The sequence below is a fragment of the Falco cherrug genome, chromosome 2, assembly GCF_023634085.1.
Source record: "Falco cherrug isolate bFalChe1 chromosome 2, bFalChe1.pri, whole genome shotgun sequence".
Taxonomy (NCBI): domain Eukaryota; kingdom Metazoa; phylum Chordata; class Aves; order Falconiformes; family Falconidae; genus Falco; species Falco cherrug.
The window spans coordinates 8,174,148-8,195,645 of NC_073698.1; the positions used below are offsets into that span (position 1 = coordinate 8,174,148).

At 38.1% G+C, this 21,498-nt stretch overlaps 1 protein-coding gene across 22 annotated transcripts in view; it reads left to right on the top strand.

The window, feature by feature from the left end:
- Positions 1-21,498, top strand: part of DLG2 (discs large MAGUK scaffold protein 2) — a 1,040,325-nt gene that overhangs the window by 716,995 nt on the left and 301,832 nt on the right. For all 22 annotated transcript variants that reach the window (XM_055702908.1, XM_055702907.1, XM_055702910.1 and 19 more), the window contains one exon: positions 19,332-19,468. In XM_055702908.1, the coding sequence (XP_055558883.1) occupies positions 19,332-19,468 (137 nt within the window). The remainder of the gene's footprint in view (positions 1-19,331; positions 19,469-21,498) is intronic.

Sequence of the window (21,498 nt, forward strand, 5' to 3'; positions counted from 1 at the left end):
GGGTGAGAATAAAGCAGGCCATTGTAAAAATTCTGATTTTGATACATCCTGTCCCTGCGGAAATGCTTCAAAGGAAGTTGCTTACTAAATGGATTTCCCCGCTACAGAATGATCTCTGGCACACTGCTGAAAAGTTTCTTGGGGCATCTTTTGTCTCAGGCTTGTATGGTAAACTGTAATCTCTGTGCTTTGAGATGCTATTTGACACTTCTGCCTTTTTCTCTGCATCATTTGCAAAAATCCCAAGGACTTTTCTACACCACCAAATGCCTTTTTTTTTTTTTTTTTTTTTTTTTTTGCCTGTGACAAGTGTTACACAAATCACAAGGTACCTTGGCCAACTTCTTTTCCAATTACAAATTCTTCTCCTGACAAAATGTAATGTAATTACAGTAAGTCTCATAATTTTGTCATTATAGCATGCCTTTGTACTCCTTTTTTCCTTTAGAGTATACATTTCTGGGTCAGGGAGTAGTTTCATCATATCCTTCCCCATTCTAGAGTGCTGTGTAAGAGTTAAAAAGGGAGTTACAGAAGATCCCTTTCATTATGTTTGCCTTTGCTGTTTTCATCAGGCCAACATTAAAGAGGGAGGAGATGCAGCAGACAGTGTAGCAGAGCATTAATTGTCTCATCAGTATTTCCAGATGCACAATAAATCAAAAGGTGAAGAAGGAGAATGACGTCATTTGCTAAACTACTGGGCTGAATGTGGAACGAACTCCTTCTGTAGACAGGAGGCCAGTATTTTTTTTCTGTTTTCTTAGTGGAAGAGTAAGTGAGAATTTTCTAGGGAGTGGCAGTTGTCTTGGCCTTTTTTCATTACCTGTATGTTCCTTATTTTAAATTCCTCAGGTAGGTTTCAGAGAATGATTATGCTGGATCTTTCACCACTTTAACAAATAAACAATCATATGATGTACTGATACATCAGAAAATATATTAAGGCTTTAGCATCCTTTGTGGGATACATTCATTGACATGACATCTGTCACTTGCAACTGAGTAGTCTGAAAATCCTTATATTTATTTCTTTGCAGAGCTTCATTTTTTTTGAATAGAAAGCCAAATGTGCAAATTAACCAGGTGAAATTACAGAGCAGTGATTTCATCCTTTATTGTTCAGTCAATTATCTACATTGCAAGTTCTGTCGTCTTGATAGTTTTTTAGATGTCCAGATCTTTCTCAAGAAATTTGCTGTCTGCAAGACAACATGCATCAGCAAAATATTGCAGTGCCATGAAAAGCACATTTAAAAGAATAAATTGTATTTAATTAAACTTTTATAGCTTGGGGAGCTGTAGCTATTAATTTTTCTTGTGTTCTTCTCTCTCTCTCTTTTTTTTTTTCCCCTGAAATCCTAAGCACGGGCAGACAGTATTTTTAAGTCTTCTGAGACTGCTATTAGAGATTCTGGTCATGGTCGAGTGGCAAAGCTGAGTGAAGCTTTAAAGATTCAAGTGATATGCTAAATAAGATATGTCTGAAACCTATTTTAAAAAACATTCTAGATTGTCAATAGTTTTGTTTCCACTAATCAAAAAAAAGGAAGAAGTTACATTAAAGCATCTCTGAACATCTGAAGGGAACAGTTGGCTTAGTCAGAGGCCAGACACCAAAGTGATTAATTGCAAATAGTAATTCATCTGACTATTTCCAATACTACACCCTAGTCCTTTCTGCAGGTCCGTCAGCTTCATTTTGCTTTCAGTATTTCGAATTATAGCTAAAATTCTAGTTAATGAAAACAAAAGAAAGAATGCAACTTGGGTTCTTTTCAGGTGACAGCTAATAGTGGTAACCAGATCTCAAGACTTGGCAAAAAGAAATTTCCCTATAATATTTTAGCTTTAACTTACCATTTGGACCATCTGTCCAAAAGCATGGAAAACCTGCTTTTCCTTCATCAGATAGGGGTTTTTGGTTTGTTTCTTTAAATATTATTCCTAGAAATGGCAGCCTTTCTTCTGGAGTGTAGATGGAAAGAGATCCTTTGCCATTTGCCACGAAACAAATGGTCTGTGCAGATGACCATACTTTCTAATTGTGCCATCTTAAGATAGCGCAAACCCAGGCTCTGGGACTGCAGTGTACAAACATTCTGGTACTGCACGTGTTGCATCAGTGACGTGCAAAGGGAGCTGATTTGGACATGTAGCAGAGGTTCCTACATTGCAGATGCAGAGATCAAGCTTCTTGCAGAAGTGTGGTCTTGCTGTGCCGAAGACTTGTGCTCCCTGACCCATAGACAGCTGCTCTTCAACGCTGCTGCTTTCAAGTGAGCAGTAAAGCCATGTGATTTCTGAAAGAGCATCACTTCTTTTTCTTTGTGTGCAGACTCATTGAAGTTCTTTTCATTCAGAAATTCTGCCACTTGGGACAATGGCAAGGCAATATGTTTTCTTACCATAAAGCGTTTGGTGTGCTTGGTAGATGAAAAAAGTCCTCTTCCAGGGTACTTTTTGGCTGACTATATGAGAAAGACAAGGAGATGGCTTAATGCTTATGTCTTTAGTGTCTCATTTCTGAGACAAACACAGCTCTGAAAGCTTAAAAAAGCAAATTATATCTGTGGAGGGAAACTCCTGTGAAATGAGAAACACTAACTAGTATATCCCAAGTATTCCAAGAGCACAAATCTCTGTGTTCATTACTCAGGATTTTGGCTTCTGAATTTTGAGTAGTGATTTATATGAACAAATAAGAAGCCTGCTCTTGGACCCTTTAGAAAGAATTTTGTCCTATCCTTATCTTTCAAAGCAAGATTGTAGAGTTTAATGAGATGTAAAAAAGTATATAATAACACAAGAAGTCTCTAGGATATGATAAGAGATACGTTGCACAAGATGAAAGAACAATATCTTCAAGGCATGTTTGACTTCTTTTTGAAAGTCATATTTGCAAATAAGGACAGAATCGACTTTTTTTCTCTAAACTGTGCTTTGAGTTTATTGTTTTGTTTCTTATGCAAAAGAATGAGTAGGTTGTCTTATGAAATTCATAGAAAGACATACTAGCCACTCCAACACTCCAACAGACAGAAAGACCCGAAATGAGGAAACAGAATATTACAGCAAATCATGTAGTATAGTTGTTCAGCGTAGGTACATTCACATTGCATACACTGTAACTAAGAAATGAACTCAGTGTAAATGGTAGGCCAGGGGTTAATCTTACCCATACTCTGTAGATCGGATGTGTGTCATTTCTAAATTCTAATGATTATCAAATGCTGTAGCCAGAATTGCTGAAATTTATTTTTACATAATACTTTTAAATTTTAATATAGCAAATCACATCCCCTCTGTAATGCAGGGAAACTAATTATAGTTTAGAGATGTACTTTGTGGCTACAGAGAGATATTGAGATAATAGGTGCTTTTGAGGCAAGATATAAAAAGTGCCTACCTTTTTGCTGGTATCAGTTTTCACAAGAAGGTCATCTGTGATAAGTTTGCTATCATGAATAAAACCAGCAACAGATCGCCAGGACCTCAGCCTCAAACGAAGAAGGAATAGGCCTGGCAGCACTCAGAAGAGGTTAGATATTTACACACTTGTAGGTCCTGACAGTCTTGATCCCAGACCACCAAAACTTTGCTGATGAAACCTGAACGCTGACAATGGTTGGTTTTGAGCACCTGTGTGGAGAAGGTAAAGTGAAAAACTGGAAAGGGTAAGCAGAAAACTCATCTTCATTGAAGTGAACAAGAGGAGTCAAAGGACTATAAAGCCATCAGTTTGCTTTCAGAACCTCAGAAGAATATTGGAACAAGTAGGAAATCCCTTTAAAAGCACCTCGAAAAAATTTGAAGAGTAATGATTAACAGAGGATGCCATACTCCTCAGTTTTTACACCGAAAAAAGGTCTGAGGAAAAGAAAAAAAAAAAAGGTGTACTTCAGCAAGGACAACCTCAAGGTGCTTTCAGCAGAAATAATCAAATAATCCAATAAATAGCATTTAAAGGAAAACTGTCAGGAAAAGAATCCTGTAGAAGAGTATCTAGAACTTTGTTAGCTGTAGCATCTTCTCTTTCATACATCGTGCTGTGCTGAAACATTCAGGTGCTATATTGGGATTTATAAATTGAGGTATGGTTTAGAAGACATATGAGCAGTCCTTTCATCCTTTACAGGTAAAGCTTTGAGCTTTCCACTTCAGGAAGGGTGTAGGCTGCTTGGAGGGACTCCAGGGGAAAGCCATAAAAATGATGAGAGATTTAGAAAGCCTATCCTACAAGGAAAGAAGAGTGATCTGAAGTAATTTATCTGAAGTACCAAAGACTTAAACGGGGGTTATGGGCCCCTGATAACAATCTTCTTGCCTTGCAGGACATCTTTGAAGAGTTGAGTTTGCTCTGTGTGCCCTCTAGGGAGGCTGTGAAACAAAATTTAATAGACAAATGGTGATAAACAAGATTTGGACTGGATTTAGGACGTGTGAGGATTGTGATGTGATAGGTTACCAGGCAGGTCACCAGATCTGTAACATGCCAAATACCCAGGTGTGCCAGACAGCCATTTGTTAGCCATGGTGCAACTAGAGTTGGTTCTGCCTCAGGTCAAGAAGATAAATGATCCATTGGGTTTCTTCCAGTGCCAAGATTCAGTGATCATCATAAAATTTCCTAATTTCGCTGCAGTGAGAAGACAAACAGTGGGCACAGAGCTATTTAAATCTTGAACCTGCACAAATTAAAGAGGTTGTCTTCCAGACAAAAAACCACAAATATTTCTTTTGCTTGTCCTCAACAGTAATTTAGTATTTTTCATTTCCCTCTTTTTTGCTTTAATTGCAGCTAGGATGGGTAAACATTTTTAGGAAACAAACTTCTCCACGTGTGAAAACAGAGATGAATACTAGTACAGATAAACTGCAGTTTCAGTCTGCATTTATTCCTGTCGGGCTAGGATTTATCTGGCTTTCGCTTTTTCTGTTGCTCAAGCAAGGATCATGCTCCTTAGGAAGAATTTTGTCAGATGGGTGGCTGGTTCTTCACGGAAGGCTATTGTCACAGCAGGTTTCAGTATGTGGAAGCTGCTCAAGACTCCTTTGCTTTGGACTGCACTAAGTCTTCTCATGCTGTGTCTTGGCTTCATATCTGCATTTGTCCACCTCTAGGCAGAGACAGGTTTCCTTACACCTAAAATTGGTCTTGTAGGCTTTAAGTTCTACATCTGTGGGTCTCACTGGGATGAATCTTTTAATCCAAATAACTGCCTAAAATTTCTAAGGAGTGGCCCAGAAGTGGTCTGGGAATAAATCAACATGCTAATACATTCATTCTTTCTCCCAGGGTTTCACTTTCATTAGGAGTGCTGTGCGCAGCTTTCCCAGAGACTGGCCTATACCCTACCACTGGCATTGCAGGGAAGTTCAGGAATTGTTAATAATTGAAATAGCTGATGGAAAGGCCCTGTTAACACCCTGCCTAGATAGAACCCATCAAGGGACTAACAGCAGGATCTTGTGTTATACCGTATCTCATTAAGAGTCCTGATGAAAAATATCAGGGAAACTCTTACTCAGTTAAAAACTATAGTGTAACTTAGGTTGAAACAATCACGTGTAAGTGTCATACTCTGAGTCTCAACAAAGCTAAGCACAAACTCTTAGAAATTATTCCATGGTCTGGGACCAGTCTGAAAAGATCTGTGTTTCTGGATGCAGATTTCAAATATGGGTTCACATTATCTTTCTATTTATGTATACCAGAGTACAATTCCGTTAGTAAATACTTAGCATAATTTCTGAGAAGTTATAGGCTCATAGAATGGTTTGGGTTGGAAGGGACCTTTAAAGGTCATCTAGTCCAACCCCCCTGCATTGAGCAGGGACACCTTCCACTAGACCAGGTTGCTCAGAGCCACATACAGCCTGGCCTTGAATGTTTCCAGGGATGGGGCATCTACCACCTCTCTGGGCAGCCTGCACCAGCGTTTCACCACCCTCATCATAAAAAATTTCTTCCTTCTGTCTAGTCTAAATCTACCTTTTTTTAGTTTAAAGTCATTACCCCTTGCCCTATCTCTACAGGCCCTACTAATAAATGTGTCTTCATCTTTCTCACAAAGTCACAGGTGTCTGATTTTACTCTGTGAGAGTATAGGGTGCTTCTCACTGACAAATAAAACATTTTTGTTTCACTTTGTTTCTTAGTGTTGCCAGAAAGCATCATCAATAAACTGAACTAAGGGACCAAAGTACAGTTTCAGGGAGACAAAAAGAGTCAAAGTAAAGTGCAATGACTCCTGAATCCATTTTCAGAGTGCCTTCACCTTCTTACTACAGTACAGTAAGCACCATCCCTTTTCCTTCTCTGTATCATTTACATACTTGTAAAGTTTTCATATCAGGGCTCTGTAAATCTCCTTACATAAACAGCCAAAATTACTTGTAAATTTGTGTCTTGATTTCTCGCTGTATTTTTTAAAAAGGAAGTAACTCAATGGATGACATTATTTATGGGTTGATTGCAAATAGATAAGAGGCTGCAAGATGAACTTTGATTTCGCTTTATATTTTCAAGCCTCAGCATAATTGGCAGAGAGCTTTTCAAGAAAGTATTTCTGTTCAGCTTTGCAACAGGAATAAGATAAACGCTGAATTCCCCTCATCAGATGGAGGGCGAACAAAAGAAACTGATGAGTCTCTCCCTGACATTTATGGTTGTTAAACAGATCCCAAACTGACAGACTGCTCCTTCTGTCTCCGTTTTATTGGTGACAAATTATTAAATATTTGTCTGGAAGAGCCATCCAACTTAGAAAGCAGTGACACAGCTGTACTCAGTTAAAGATATATCACCTGATGTTATATGAAACAAATAGCATTTATTCATGAATTGGAATAGTTTTCTCCTGTGTCAAGCCTGTAAGTTTCAAGAATGACTCTTGATCAGGAAAAGCACAGCTTTACATAGTACCATGACCTAAAAATAGTTAACGTCTCATCAAAAAGTAATAACTACTTTAAAACAGATCTTGGTGTGCACATCTACAGGAACAAATGTTTTTCATTTACATTATTAGGAGGTGAAATAACTTGTGGTGCTGTCATTAATGACAGTAATTTGTGCAGAAAATTATGTAGGTACTATTTGTTAATAACAGACAAACTGATGGACTGTCAGCGTAAATTTGGTTCCTATGGCTGAAACAACTGGTGTGCTTTGTGCGTGGAAAGTGAACCATAATTCAGGATTCAAACCCAAGTGAATATATAATGTAAAAACAACATCTTCTCAGCACAGTCATTGCAGGTTTCTGTAACTGCCTGCTTGTCTCAGTACTGCAGAGAAGCCATGGCATGTTAGTGTTGTTTATTTGTCCAAACATTAGGGGTCTCAATTTGTGTCATCAGGAATTAAATAGGGTCAAGTGAAATTTAAGAGCATGAGGAGTGGGTAAAAGGGAAAAAATCCTTCAAATGTCTGAATCGTCTGGTGAAGAGGAGAGACAGCCAGGGAAAGGGGACTTCTCTTGGTTTTACGCTCATGAGAAGTTCTGCCATGTTGATCCCATTTCCAGATACTTCTCAAAATTAAAACCTTACAGAGCTGATTGATTATCAGTTACATATTAACGGAAAATGGCATTTTCAAAAGGAGATGCAGTTAAAATAAATACATCTATATGAGCATATTTACGGTAATAAGACTAATTGCCTTAAAAACTTGTGTTAGGAGAGAAGGAAAAAAAAAAGCAAGCAGAGAGAATGTGGTTTCCCACTGCTTTCAGCCCATGTGCTGAAATTTAACTCATTTCTGAATTAAACATTCTCACAACGCGGCCAAAAGTGGTTAAATCCAACATTCTCAAGCCCAGCACTTCTCATGAAAGGCTGAGTTAAAGGTTTGATATTTAATTTTCTAACCAGGAAAAGTTCATAGTACCAGTATATCTGCCAGAGCAAAAATTGGAGAAATACTGAACAAGCATTATTATTACACTGTTTTCTTCTACTATAGCAAGATCAGGTTTGTCTTAGCTCCTGGGAGCATTAGAAATCTATGATTGCTAGCTTCTTTCTCTCTCTTAAGCTTAGGAGAGCAATTTTATTTTTCCCTTTCCTCCCATTTGGACTCATGCTTTAAAGGCATATTTTTTACTGAATTATTTTCAGGTGCATTGCTAGCCTAAATAACCATCTGTCCTACTCACTTCAGCTCCTTGTTCCTGTCCCTGCATCTTTCCTTCTTGACACATCCCCCAAGCTGAGTTTGCTGAGCCACAGCGTTAACATCGCAGTACTCGCCGTAGGAGTCACAACTCTTTTTAGTACAGTGCCTTGTACAAAACCATGCTGCCAGCAAAGGGGCCATGTGAACCAGGCACTGTCCTCAGCTGCCAGCTCTTATTGCTGCCATCTCTGTAGATGCCGGTGAATATGCACCTGGTCTGCGATTCAGAACAACTTCATCTGGTTTTCATGCCGTTTTCAGCTTGCTGGTCCATTTGGCTAGAAAATCTTCAGAGCTGATACAAGGCAGGCAGGGGGAAAGCGTAGCCAAAAGCAGGGAGTAGAGCAGAGTTATCTGTTTTGGCAGTAGTGAAGCTTCAGAACCGCCTATGACAATCTTAAAAATGCATCCTGCAACCCCCCACTTGGATTTTTCTTGCTAATTAAGACAACTGGCTGCTTAGAATCATGGAATTGTAGGATGGTTTGGGTTGGAAGGGACACTAAAGTTCATCTAGTCCTAACCCTTGCCATGGGCAGGGACATCTTTCACTAGGTTAGGAGGCTCAAAGCCCCATCCAGCCTGGCCTTGCACTTCCAGGGTCATAGAGAGTCCAGTTGATTTTTTGCCCAAGTGAATGAAAGGACAGGGGTGAGGATAGAATAAAAAAAAAACCAAAAAACTCCTGCTAAGAAAAATTCTGCTAATGCAGAAAAAATAGAATAAGGAAAAAAAAAAAAAAGGTGGTCTTTAACAGTCCATTCATATCACACTCAGCCATACAGTCACTTATGCTGTGTTTAACATTATTCCCTACAAGATGTAAATTATCCTATCACACAGGCAGCCAGCCAGATAGTGTCTAACCTAATAAAAAATTCTGATTTTTAGTGACTCTGGATTTGAGTATTATTTATCCTTGTGGTTGAACCAGAAATATGCAAAAACATCCTGCACGAGCAGGAAGCTAGTGTGCACGCACAGCTCCACTTGTAGGCACATGCAAATGTAGCATGGAAATGTGAGAACAGAAACAATTTCAGAAAATCAAATTGCAAACAGTTAATCCTGTTCCTAAATGGCAGATCTTGCATTTATCTGCTTTACCTCACTAATATTCACCTTTTTAGAAACATAATTGGACTGTTTCTAACATGAAATATTTAGACTTGGTGTATCATGCGGCTTTTCCTAAAATTGCTGAACTGCTTGCTGTAATTCTTGGAGTGTCAGTATATGTCAAAAATTAAATAATTTTCTCTTTCTTACACTCATGCTAGTAAAATTGTGACAGTGTGATTTAACATGATTTTTCAGTCAACTGGAATCCTCATTAATGCTTTAAAAATCAGCTTTTTGTGAATAATTAGGTATACTGCCTTTTCTTTTCAAGACAAATTTTGAAGTATTCCTGAGAATTCCTGTTGTGCAATTAGGCCACTGCTCATTGTCTGTGCTTTCTGGGAAATGTATTCCTAATTAATTTGAAAAAAAGTAAAAATATAGAATACACACAACTTCTAATGAGGCTTAAGTGTATTTTTCTAGCTTGCTATTTCCTTTCTTTTCAACTACATCTGAATGGAATGTATCTTTAGGGATAAATATATGCAGGCAAAAAAGCTGCAATGGGAAAAACATTTAACTGCTAAACTCAATAGAAAAGAAGGAATTGTTTTCATTTGCATGTTAGAGATTTTTTTTACAAATTACTACAAATAGCAGTGTAATTTAACAAGATGTGTTTTCAAGGCTTTATTAAAGATGACAGAAAGATTAGCTTTACTGTTATGGTAATGTAAACCAATGCTTTATCTGCTGTACCTACAGCATGATTGTTTTTAAACATGCACTGACTGCCTTGCAGGTATGTTAACAATTGTGTCACAATCTCACTTTCCTATCATCTCCTCTCTGGCTAAACATGTAAACAATATTTTTTTTTAGCCAAGGAGTGTAACCCTGTGTCCTAAGAACAGATTCTTTCTTGTTGTAACCCAACAGATTTGACTGCAATGTTTGATTTCAGTGCCCAACAGAAGGAAAAAGTAGTTGGAAAAGAGATGCATTTGTTTAAATTTGCTTCTGAGGCCAGAGCAGAGTAACTCAGCAAGCAAATCCCTGAAATATCCAGACTTTTTTCCATATTCTGGACTCTTCTGCATTTCAGACTTTTGTGAATCTCAGATGAACCCCTGGCAGAAAAGCAGGCTCAGAGAGTGCAATGTTAGAGAGGGAGCTTTCTGGGACAGCCCAGCAATAGTTGTTTTGGAACAGGTATAAGGTAGCAGCAGGACAGCCAAATTTTAAATTTGTATATGCTTCCTAATGGTATCGATAGCAGTTTATAAAATTTGAAATGGAGACTGCAAAACTGCTTAGGTATTCTCAGAAGTATGGAAATCAGCCAGCCATCCCTGCCTGCTGAACCACCAGCTCGCAGCTACTACCACACACTCTCCTCCATTGAGTTTCTGCTGGCTGCCATTCTTCTAAGCCTTTAGTCCTTCAGAGAGCTGTTTAGGGTAGTATGAATGTACATATGCACCAATATACTGAAGACTTTTTAATCTCTGTGAGATCATTATCTCTGTTCTCTCTCATCAAGCAACCAGCAAGAACAGACCTCTGGAGATTCCTGCACTAGGCTGTGCAGCAAGATTGTGTTACTATACTGTTTAAAATTTCAATTATTTTTTTATTTTTAAAAAATAGTCAAAAGTAGAACTATTTTACTGAAATTTATTTTAAAATTTTGAATTTGCAGTGCTTAAATTTATGTAGATTAAGGCAGATGAAAGATGAAAAAATTTACTGTTTACTTTCTACTAAAAACTCTAACCAAAGTCTGCCTCAATACGGAAAAGTTCTAAGTCCTCTCTTCCTGAGGTTATGGAAGGGTCCAGTCCCTCAAGGGACATGTGTCAGTGTTGCTGTGCAATCTGTGCCCATTTGCAAGCAAAGAATTGTCTTACCTGCTGTATAATCACAAGTGGCAAAAACTATCCAGTCATAGCATCTCTCACGAGCATGCTGGCCATATTCTGTGGATGTGTTGTGTCTGCTCTCCAGTGTGATCCTTAGTAGGGGCTATGCTGGAATCTGGCATCTCTGCTGGTTCAATAGTATGGGAAGGTGATGCACTGGCAGCCAGAATGTAAGGATTAATGAAAACAACTATAAAAATGGCTGTGGGCAAGAAGAAAGGAACTGTGTAGCAATGGCTGAATAAATAGCTGAAGGCATGAGTATATAATGACACACAGTGTAAAGGGGACGATAATTTTCTCCTTGTGTGAGGTGGTTTCAGAGAATATTCTTCTTACCTGATGGCACTGTACATCATTTTTATTCTATTTGACATCAGCTGGGAAATATCTGAAAACACTAGATATCTCTGCAAAAAAATGTCAAAACAATAAGAAAGATGCTTGAAGTTTTTAACCCAAGGCTATTAGAAAGAAACGCTAGATAACAGGCCCAGATAGATTTGTAGGGGCTTGGGCCTTTTTCCTGGCCAAGGCTATTATCAAATTGTTGGTTGCATAAAAAAAACCCTCTAAAGTCATCTGGGAGCAGGGTCTGAAACAGGGATTAATGATGGCAATGCAAGTAGGCCGCTTTTAAGTATGTTATGAATATTAGTTAAAGATTTATGAATCATAGTGCACTTCAGACTGACTTTTTCATCCACAGAACAAAATGTAGTCAAATTTTATTCATGTAAGTCCTTCTAGTATAAGCTGTCACATGAGTCAGGAATAAGAATTGTTATAAGAACTCACTCAGACAAGTTGATATTTGAATCTACCCCTACAACACAAAGGAGGAGATAGATAAAGTGACATTTCCTATGTTTGGGATTAATAGCTTCTCAGGAATTGATTCATGGAATGGGAAATAAAGACAGAAAGAGAGTGCTCTGCAGAGGAAGATCAGTCCCTCCTTGTAACTTTGTATAATCATTGCGAAACATTTTGATTTTTCTTTTGTAATGTATTGCATTTTTGTGTGTAGCAAATAATAACAAAATCTGCTGTCAATAACGAACACCAATCATAAGTTACAGCTATAACAAGCATATTAAAACTTCCACAGTTGTGGGGTGCTATTTTTAAATAGATGCTCTATCTCTCCTCCAGCAAAACTAAAATTGGCAACTAGAAGCTTGAGCAAAGGGGCAGTGGGAGGTACTCCCTGCTGCTTCTCTGTTTATAATTAACCTTGTTTCAGTTTGTTTGTTCATATAGCACTAGATAGACCTGTCATACCTATCAAAACAAGTCAATCAAATGATATAGGTCAAAGCGTTTTATATTACCCATGTTCCTTTCATCCCTCTGAGTAGAATTGGATTAATTAGAAACCTGGATTGGACCTCATTCCTCCAGGTTTGGCAGGTTCATTGGTAGGTTCATCAGTATGATACCGTTCTCCCTTTCAGAGAGAAAGAAGAATATAAATATTGGCTCTGTAAACTTAAGTAACTTCAACAACAAAACAACACTGAGCTTTGTGGGTTTTGTAATTGGGTGTTGTAGAAGTGGCTGGTCTGTGGAAAGTCAGGAGCTACCTCAGATCTCTCACAGGAGCATGGTCAATGTGTCACGTTGCAGGCTCACTGTGTCACAGAAGTTCCTCAGTGGGGACCTCAGTTGTTGCAGGGGTACTTTCTGGTTGTATTATCTTGTTTTGCTGCCTGAAACATTTTCATAAAATCTGAGTTCCTGTAGTTCTGAGTTCTGGAGCAAATCAATTTGTTTCACACCTGTAGAAAATGATTATGGCAAAAACCAACAAGAGATCATACAGGAAGGGTGAGTGATATTTGTTCATGAAATCTCCAAAGTTACTTAATTATGCTCATTCTTTCATATATTTCATTCACTTTCCATTCCACACACACTCACAAGCCCCAGGATGCATGTGCTGAGGTGGTCGGGCTCACTCGCGTGTGACATGAAGGGACATCAAATCCTTACCACATCTCTTGGCATTTTCTTGATTGGCAATCATAGACTAATTTTTGGACAGATAATGTATAACCTTTAGGAGTCTGCTGTTGTTATGGGGTGGTCCTTTACAATGAATATTTCTTTCTTCAGTCTCTAAGTCTTAGACAAGGCAGCTGCTTATTGCCTGACTTTCATCATTTAGTAAACACCCGTCTTCATTGCTGTGATCTGCTTTCCTGTTGGGCTTACAGGCAGGAGAATGGCATATGTCACATGCTGTAATCTTGCTGCCAACATCCCACTGTTACAGCACAGGGTCTTCTGCTGACAAGACACCTGTGCTGTGGTCTTGACAGAGTCCATTCTGTTCAGGACATTCTGTCCAGGCTTGACAGAAACCACTCATTTTGTAGTATTATTGCTGGGGGTGTTCTATATTGTCAATACATGCCATTTCTCTAACCTTTGTTCTTCCTTCTAGTGCTTACATGCATATTTCCATTCATATTTCATTTGTTTCTAGCCTAATATTTCTATTATGAGTCCTGTGCTTTTTGTGGCTTCACCAAGTTCATCAGGTCACTTTGTTGGTGGTAAGGGATACTGTGGTAAAGCCAGGAATCCAGCAATTAGAATTATGCATTGTATGTCTCTAAAGCACACTGTTTTGGTTAATTACCTACAAATCACACACTTCTTAATTACATTTTAAGGATATGACTTAAATGCTACTTTCTTTGGCTTCCCCATTATTTGGAGGTTGCCAGCTGGGGCTGCAAAACTCATGTTGGACTTACCCTTTAAAATCCTCATTCTGTTTCCTAGTTTAAAATACACTTGATTGTAGAATAGTAGCAAAGTTCTATGAAGAATCTTCAACCTCTATTGAATGCGGGGGAAACATAGTGACAAAGGATGAGAATTCTGAGGTACTTCATGCCTTCTCTGCCTCAGTCTTTAACAGTAAGACCAGTTCTTCTCTAGGCACCCAGCCCCCTCAGCTGGAAGACAGGGACAGGGAGCAGAATGAAGCCCCCATAATCCGAGGGGAAATGGTCAGTGACCTGCTACACCACTTCAGACACACTCAAGTCTAAGGGGCTGGATGGGATCCACCCAAGGGCACTGAGGGAGCTGGTGGAAGTGCTCACCGAGCCTCTTTCCATCATCTATCAGCAGCCCTGGCTAACCAGGGAGGTCCCAGTTGTCTGGAAGTGAGCAAATTTGATGCCCATCTATAGGAAGGGCAGGAAGGGGGATCTGGGAAACTACAGGCCTGTCAGCCTGACCTGGGTGCCAGGCAAGGTGATGAAACAGATCACCTTGAATGCCATCAAGTGGCACATGCAGGGCAACCAGGTGATCAGGCCCAGCCAGCGTGGGTTTATGAAAAGCAGGTCCTGCTTGGCTGACCTGATCACCTTTTATAACAAGGTGACCTGTCTACTAGACAGGGTGAGGGAAAGGCTGTGGTTTTTGTCTACCTTGACTTTAGTAAAGTCTTTGACACCGTCTCCCAGAGCATTGTCCTCTCTGTTCTCCCAAGTAACAAGCAATAGGACAAGAGGAAATGCCCTCAAGTTGCGCCAGGGAAGGTTTAGATTGGATATTAGGAAAAAAAAATTTCACTGAATGGGTTGAGAAGCACTGGAACAGGCTGCCCAAGGAAGTGGCTGAGTCCCCGTCCCTGGAGGTATTTAAAAGCTGTGTAGATGTGGTGCTTAGGGACATGGTTCAGTGGTGGGCTTGGCAGTGCTGGGTTAACAGCTGGGTTTGATGATCTCAGAGGTCTTTGCCAACATGAACGATTATACGATTCTAGTGCAACATCCCATTTGGGTTTTAAGTGAGCGTTTCTTTAACTTCACTTCTTATTAGAAAGCTGACATTATCTAGCTGCAATTGATCTTTTAGTCTCCCTCTTTGGTTACTGTAGAGTGATATGCTCACAGTGTGATTCATCCATGTCTTAAACAGTGATTCTATTATTATCACATAGAAGCACCTTTGCTGGACTAATCATAAGAGGAGCCTCCATGCCTACTTTTTGCTAGTTAGAATATCAGGGTTTACTAATATAGTGATACATTTTAAATGTATGCCTAGTGCAGCAAATAATGGAAAATAGATGTAAATAGTCACTGGTTGTATTTTTCTGAAATAGCTCTGATTGAGACTTGGGAGGCTTTTGAATTATTCTGGGTGCAACTTTCTTTTCTTTATGGCTTTGTTACCATTTCAAATATTTTCATGTTTTGTTTACTGATAATCCAATGCAAAGATAAATATTCTTGACTATTGTTGATATCGACACTTTTTCTGCTTTTCCATTTTTGATGGAATAGCTCTTTCCTCTGTCCATTTTCCTTTTTGTGATAACAGTAATGTCTTTTGTCTTGTTCCACTATTATACGTGTTATTATCCACAGGACAATTGATCAGCATTTATGGAACCCAAAGGCAGATGCATTTTACACTTATCCAGGGGAAATGGAAGCAAATAAAGTTTCTTTAGTCTTTGCTAGTTTACCCACTGACCAATCTTACATGTGTCTGTCATCTTCAATGGTTTTGAACAACGCTGAGTTTGACTTGGATGTACACCTGTATTAAATCCCATTCTCTCTCCTTTTTCCTCTTGAAGTCGTCTTCTCTTCTTCATAGAATCACATAATGGTTTGGGTTAGAAGGGACCTTAAACATCATCTGCTTCCAACCCCCTGCTATGAGCAGGGACACCTTCCACTAGACCAGGTTGGTCAAAGCCCCATCCAGCCTGGCCTTGAGCACTTCCAATGACAGGAAGCCCACAGCTTCTCTGAGCAACCTGTTCTAGTGTATCACCACACTCACTGTAAAAAATTCCTTCCTTATCTCCATTCTAAACCTGTCCTCCTAATTCCTGTTGTGAGGAAACTGAGCGCTCTATCCAAGCTTGGGTGATCCTGTGAAGCAGATTGCACATTAGCAAAATAGCAAGTGAGAGGGAGGGCATTCCTTTAAGAGACTCTAATCTTCTAGGTTCTGATGGCAATGTTTCCCTAACCACAAGAATCAACAAGAAGAAGGTTCTGGAATTAAACATGCTATTTTGTTTTGATTTATTTTTTTAATTCAGTGGAGAAATGAAAAAGACCGAGTTTAGAAAAACTTATCTTGCTCCCTGTGTTCCCAAATGTTTGAATGTTTCTCTGGTTTTAAAATAGAGTAAGAATTTTATATGAGATTAACCTGATGCAGCTGGTGACCAGAGGGATCCACACCAGGGATGCACAAACCTTTCTAAGGTCTTAAAACACAACTCCTCAGTCTAAATGGAGCTGAGACTCTAACGGAGGTTATGAACTGTTATAGCACTGATCTTCCCACCCTCCTTTTCCCACATCCAGCCCCCAGCCTTTCAGAAACCAAGAGTGTGATTCATCTCATCTCTTTCAGATAGTTCTTTGAGATGGGATGAATCATGGTTTAAAAGCCCTTAATGATTTTTTATTGATTATAAAAGTAGCATAAATGATTAGCATAGTTGTCTGATGTCATTTGGCCATATGAATCCTACTCAAAAGTTTTATTGTAGTATAACTTTCCTAGTGCCCTAGCAATCAGCAAAAGTCATTTAAATAAGATTAAATGGGCCACTGTTCAATTCCCCATTCTTCCCAAGAAGAAATCTTTCCAAGAAAGCAGGTGTGATTAGGTAATGAACCTGATTCATTATCGATAAAAAGACATGGAAAATCTCTCTTCCTGAGTTGTCTCTCCTACCCACTCTCCCTTTTTTCCCCACAGTATTGCCCCTTGACTTGTTCTGCTCTTTTAAACCTTTTTACACTCAGTGCTGTGTTTTTTTATATCCCAAAGGCAGACCCTGCTTGCTAATACAACGTCCCCTCATATTTTTTTTGTAACTCAACTACATTTTATGTAGAGGAGAGAAGCAGAAAAAATTACTCTTTTCCTAGCTGTAAACTTCACTTCTGTAATGGAAGTAGCATGTGTTACTGCTTTGTGTGTGTATGTGTTTTCAGGTATCAGTTGTGCTACAACCATGCAAACAAACAGCACCCAACTGAACACTGCAGAAAATGGCAGGGATTATCTCTGCTACTATTTGCTTATATTGCAGCAGGATCAGGCTGAATTAGGAACCGCTGTGCACAGAATACAGAACAGCTATGCGGCCAGAAATGACCTTGCCCTTTACAGCATACAGTGTCAATAAAGGGGAGAGAAAAGGATCGAAGCATACCATAACCCAATCTTCCCAAGGTCATGCCCTAGGTGGGCTGTGAAGCTGAAGAAAGCTCTCTGGCTGCCGTCTGGCCGACTAATTTGCTCTTATCATCATTCTGGAATACTCTCAGATCTTCACTTTACATCAGCATATGCAGATGTTTTGGGGGTTAAAAGGATGCTAATTATGTCACCAAGGAACATTATTTAATCATTGTTCCCCATCCACAACTAATGTTTTAAAGAAAAAATCCATTCTTGATGTTTACTTAAATGTCTTTTTGCTTCTTTGTTAGTAGTCCCGGGTAATAAACAAATTCTTCCATGCCGAAGAAATCAGAATCTTTTTATCCTTGTGGCTGTCCTGGCAGTAGCACACAAATAGAAACAGTGATCACCAGCTTTAGCTGAAAATCAAATAAAGCTTTATTTTAATTATCCCATACTTCTGAATTAACTTCATGTGTATTGTTAATAGTAATCTTAATTAATTCAGTAGTGTTTCAATTTGAGATATAAATTCAAAGGGGTTTTTTTGTAATTTACTGTTTTGGCACTGTCCATTAAGTAGTCCATTATGTTATCTGGCCTCACATCTTTCTAAAGCTAAAATAATGATCAAATGAAAAGAATGTGAGAAAAAAACAATCAACAAGATTTAATTCACTCAAAAAACCTTATCTCTGTGCTCATACAGATGCTAAAAAAGCCTGTATGTATTAAATATGCCCTCCCTTAAGTTTTATTGCCCAAGCGGTCAAGCTGGTAATTTTGCAATAAAATGCCAAATTCCGGGCAGCTCATTTTTTACTATTGCATTTTACTGCTCAGGCTGCAGTTATTACTAACATGTTTGTTTTAAGAATGAACAGCATAGATTTCATAGATAAAACTAGTGATTATTCTCTAAATAGACATAATTTTTTTTCTGTACAGCTAAAAGATAAATGCCTAGTTGAAGCAATAATGTGAGAAGGTTATTGTCAGTAACAGCTTATTTGTTCAGCTGGAAGTTCCCATTAGCTATATGATCTATGAAAAATTAGCTGTATGAAGTAGGTTTTTATGGAAATAAACCACAGTACTTTCTGTCTTTTCTCTGACTGAAAGTTAAAAATGTTATTAGAAATGAAAGCAATGATTTGTCTGTTCACACAGTGTGTCAGAGGATAGGAAAAGTAACAAAAAGGGTAAAACTGGGTTTTTTTTCTTCCCCCGGCATCTGTTTGTTTTGTCTTCCTTTTTCTGAATCATATCAGCATGTATTATTGACATTGTTCCAAAGTTTGGCTCTTTGGGTGTTTATCTAAGAATTTCACATGTCACTGAAAGGAGTTATATATGTACAAAGGAATATTGCTTTCTTATTTTATGTATCCATAGCCAAAGATATTTATTTCCTAGAAAAATAGCTAAGGTAGATATTTAAATCCAAATATCTATACCATTTATCTTTCACTTTCACAGACCTTTCAATGTGGTACTACTGAAACGTGCAAAATCTGCAGTACACTTTCCAAGGATTTTTCAAATTGTGTGGGCAATCAGAATACCTTTAATTCTGTTCGGATAGATGGTGATGTATTTTAAACCAACATTTATCAAAATAAACTCCAAGCTTCAGAATCTTATTACTAGTCACGGCAAGTTTTGCTGTAACTTCTTGATGTAGGCTATAGTGGCCCCTGGTGAGGACAAGCCATCAGTACTGAATCATCACCAGCTTGATTCTTTTTGTCTCTGCCATCCTATAACAGTGCATGACAAAGAATTCCCTTATCTCTGTCTCTGACCTTACAGGGAAAGTGAAAGAGTACCCCACAAATATCTCTTATGTTATTTGTATATCCATTAAAAATACTGTAATTTTACAGTAGATTAAACATATGCTACTCTTGCACTCCTCTTCAGTTTTATATATTTTATTACTAATGTTTTGTTTTCTGTATCTTCTTGAGGTCTGGGATTCAGTATTGCAGGAGGAGTTGGAAACCAACACATCCCTGGGGACAACAGCATTTATGTCACCAAGATTATTGATGGAGGAGCTGCGCAAAAAGATGGGAGGTTGCAGGTTGGAGATAGACTTCTTATGGTAAGTATGACAAATTTAAATCCCATTTTATTTGGCTGAAAATTGTTTCAGATAAGGACTTCTATTCACCGTACATCTTACTGGGGTGACTGTTACAACTTCTATAATAATGATGAGTTATATTTCCATCACCTTCTTTTTTTCCCATTCTTTATATGTATTTCTGAGACTGCAGTTAAAAAAGCATTACTCTGGAAGACCAAAATTTTATAAAGAGAAGGCAATAGGTGATATCACTTCGACAAACTTTTAACCGAGAAGAGAATAAACGTATTATGCACATCAGCAAGAAGTCAAAATGCACCAGAAAACTGATTCTACGATCATTTTAAGAAAATTAAAAGGAAGGTGCAAAGACATGCTGCTAAACTCTCTTGTGTAGCCACTGTCAGTGGACTGTTACCTCCATTTCAGTACATGTAGGAATGCTTTATGTTTATGTTCCATATAGATGTTTAAAAAAATACGTTTTTCTCCATATTTTTCCTTGAGAAAGTATGCTTATTCTTCTGATAGATCTCACTTCAGGAAATTCTTCCTGATATTTGCAGTGCTAGTACATTGTTCCTGGTAGATAATTCTTCCCCACTCACAGAGTTTATTTAATTCTTTGTTAAGAATTCTTTGTTAATTCTTTGTTTTGCTGAAATCCTGACCCTGGTGAATCAGCAGAAGCTAATCTGTGTCAAGTTTTATTCATGTCAGTGCATTTACGTAGATTTCAGGAGGTAGAGAAATATTTTTTTGAATGGGTGCCATGAAAAAAAAAATGTCCTGCAGTAGCTCTGGTTTCTGACATGATATCTAATCAGTGAAAAATTGCCATGACCTTTTTTTGCTGCCTGCGAATCTGTGCCTAATTGAGGTTTTCTTTATTTGGCTAGAGACACTGTGTCCCAGTCACATGTGAAGATGACTATTCATTCTATAGACAGTATTAAACAACTGGAAAGGCAGTCAGTTGCTGGGTTGGTGACTATTTGACTTTTTTTAATTAATCCAAGTGGATAGATAAAACAGCTTGAGGATCGAGTGGTGTTATCAAAATCAAAGCAAAATGAAACTAGAACTTAAAATTTCTTTGGTGTTTCTTTGCAGGTTCTCGGCACAGTAAAATTCAAGTCACTGTTATATAATGAAGTTTTGGCTGATTTTACTATAGAAATATATATTTCTATTTCCCGGATTTGCACGTTGTTTTGTTATTTTGTACCTTGTAGCAAATCTGCTTGTGTTCAGCTGTTGTTTTCTTTCATTATGAGATTTCTTCAAAGGTTTTGTGTCATCTGTAAATTTTTATTACCTTACTCTTAATTTCTTCCAACTCACTTGAGGGAATAATTAATATACACCAAAAATCCATATGCAAAAAACCCACATTCACCATTTCCAATATAATTTAATTAGGGTGAATTTGAATAGAAAAAGAGTTATTTTATACACCACCGTGTATAAATTTATTCTTTCCAGATTTTTATAGGATTTGTCTATTAGGCATCTCTTCTCTGTCTTGAACCTGTGATTCATTGCAGTCAGGTATAGATGTTTCTTCATTGTGACAATTTTATACTCCTGAATCTGACTTCTGAAAATGAGCAGAGATCGTTCTCAGTGTGTTTAATGTCTTTATACTGCATTCCTTCCAGTCTGGACCAGTTCTTCACTTACTGTCATCTCCTGTTATCACTGCATACAAAATGAGAGAAAAAAAATAAAAATCGGTCATAATATTGCTCTCCACTAGTTAGGTACTTCCAGACCAAGCTTTTCACAGCTGCGTAAGAAAACCATAGTCAACTTACTCTTTGTATACCTTTAACCATTAGATTTTTGGAGATAAATATAACAAGATCAAAATCTATTTCTAAAATTAATGCAGAATACAGTCATGTATTCTGCTCTTTCCAAGATGACACCCTGATTTCTTTGGAACTCATGTACTTTCAGTATTTTTCTGTTCCACTTTGTGAAGTGGTCCTACTTCTCCTTTGCTGGTTCCTTATTGATTATATATTAGAACAATTCCTTCC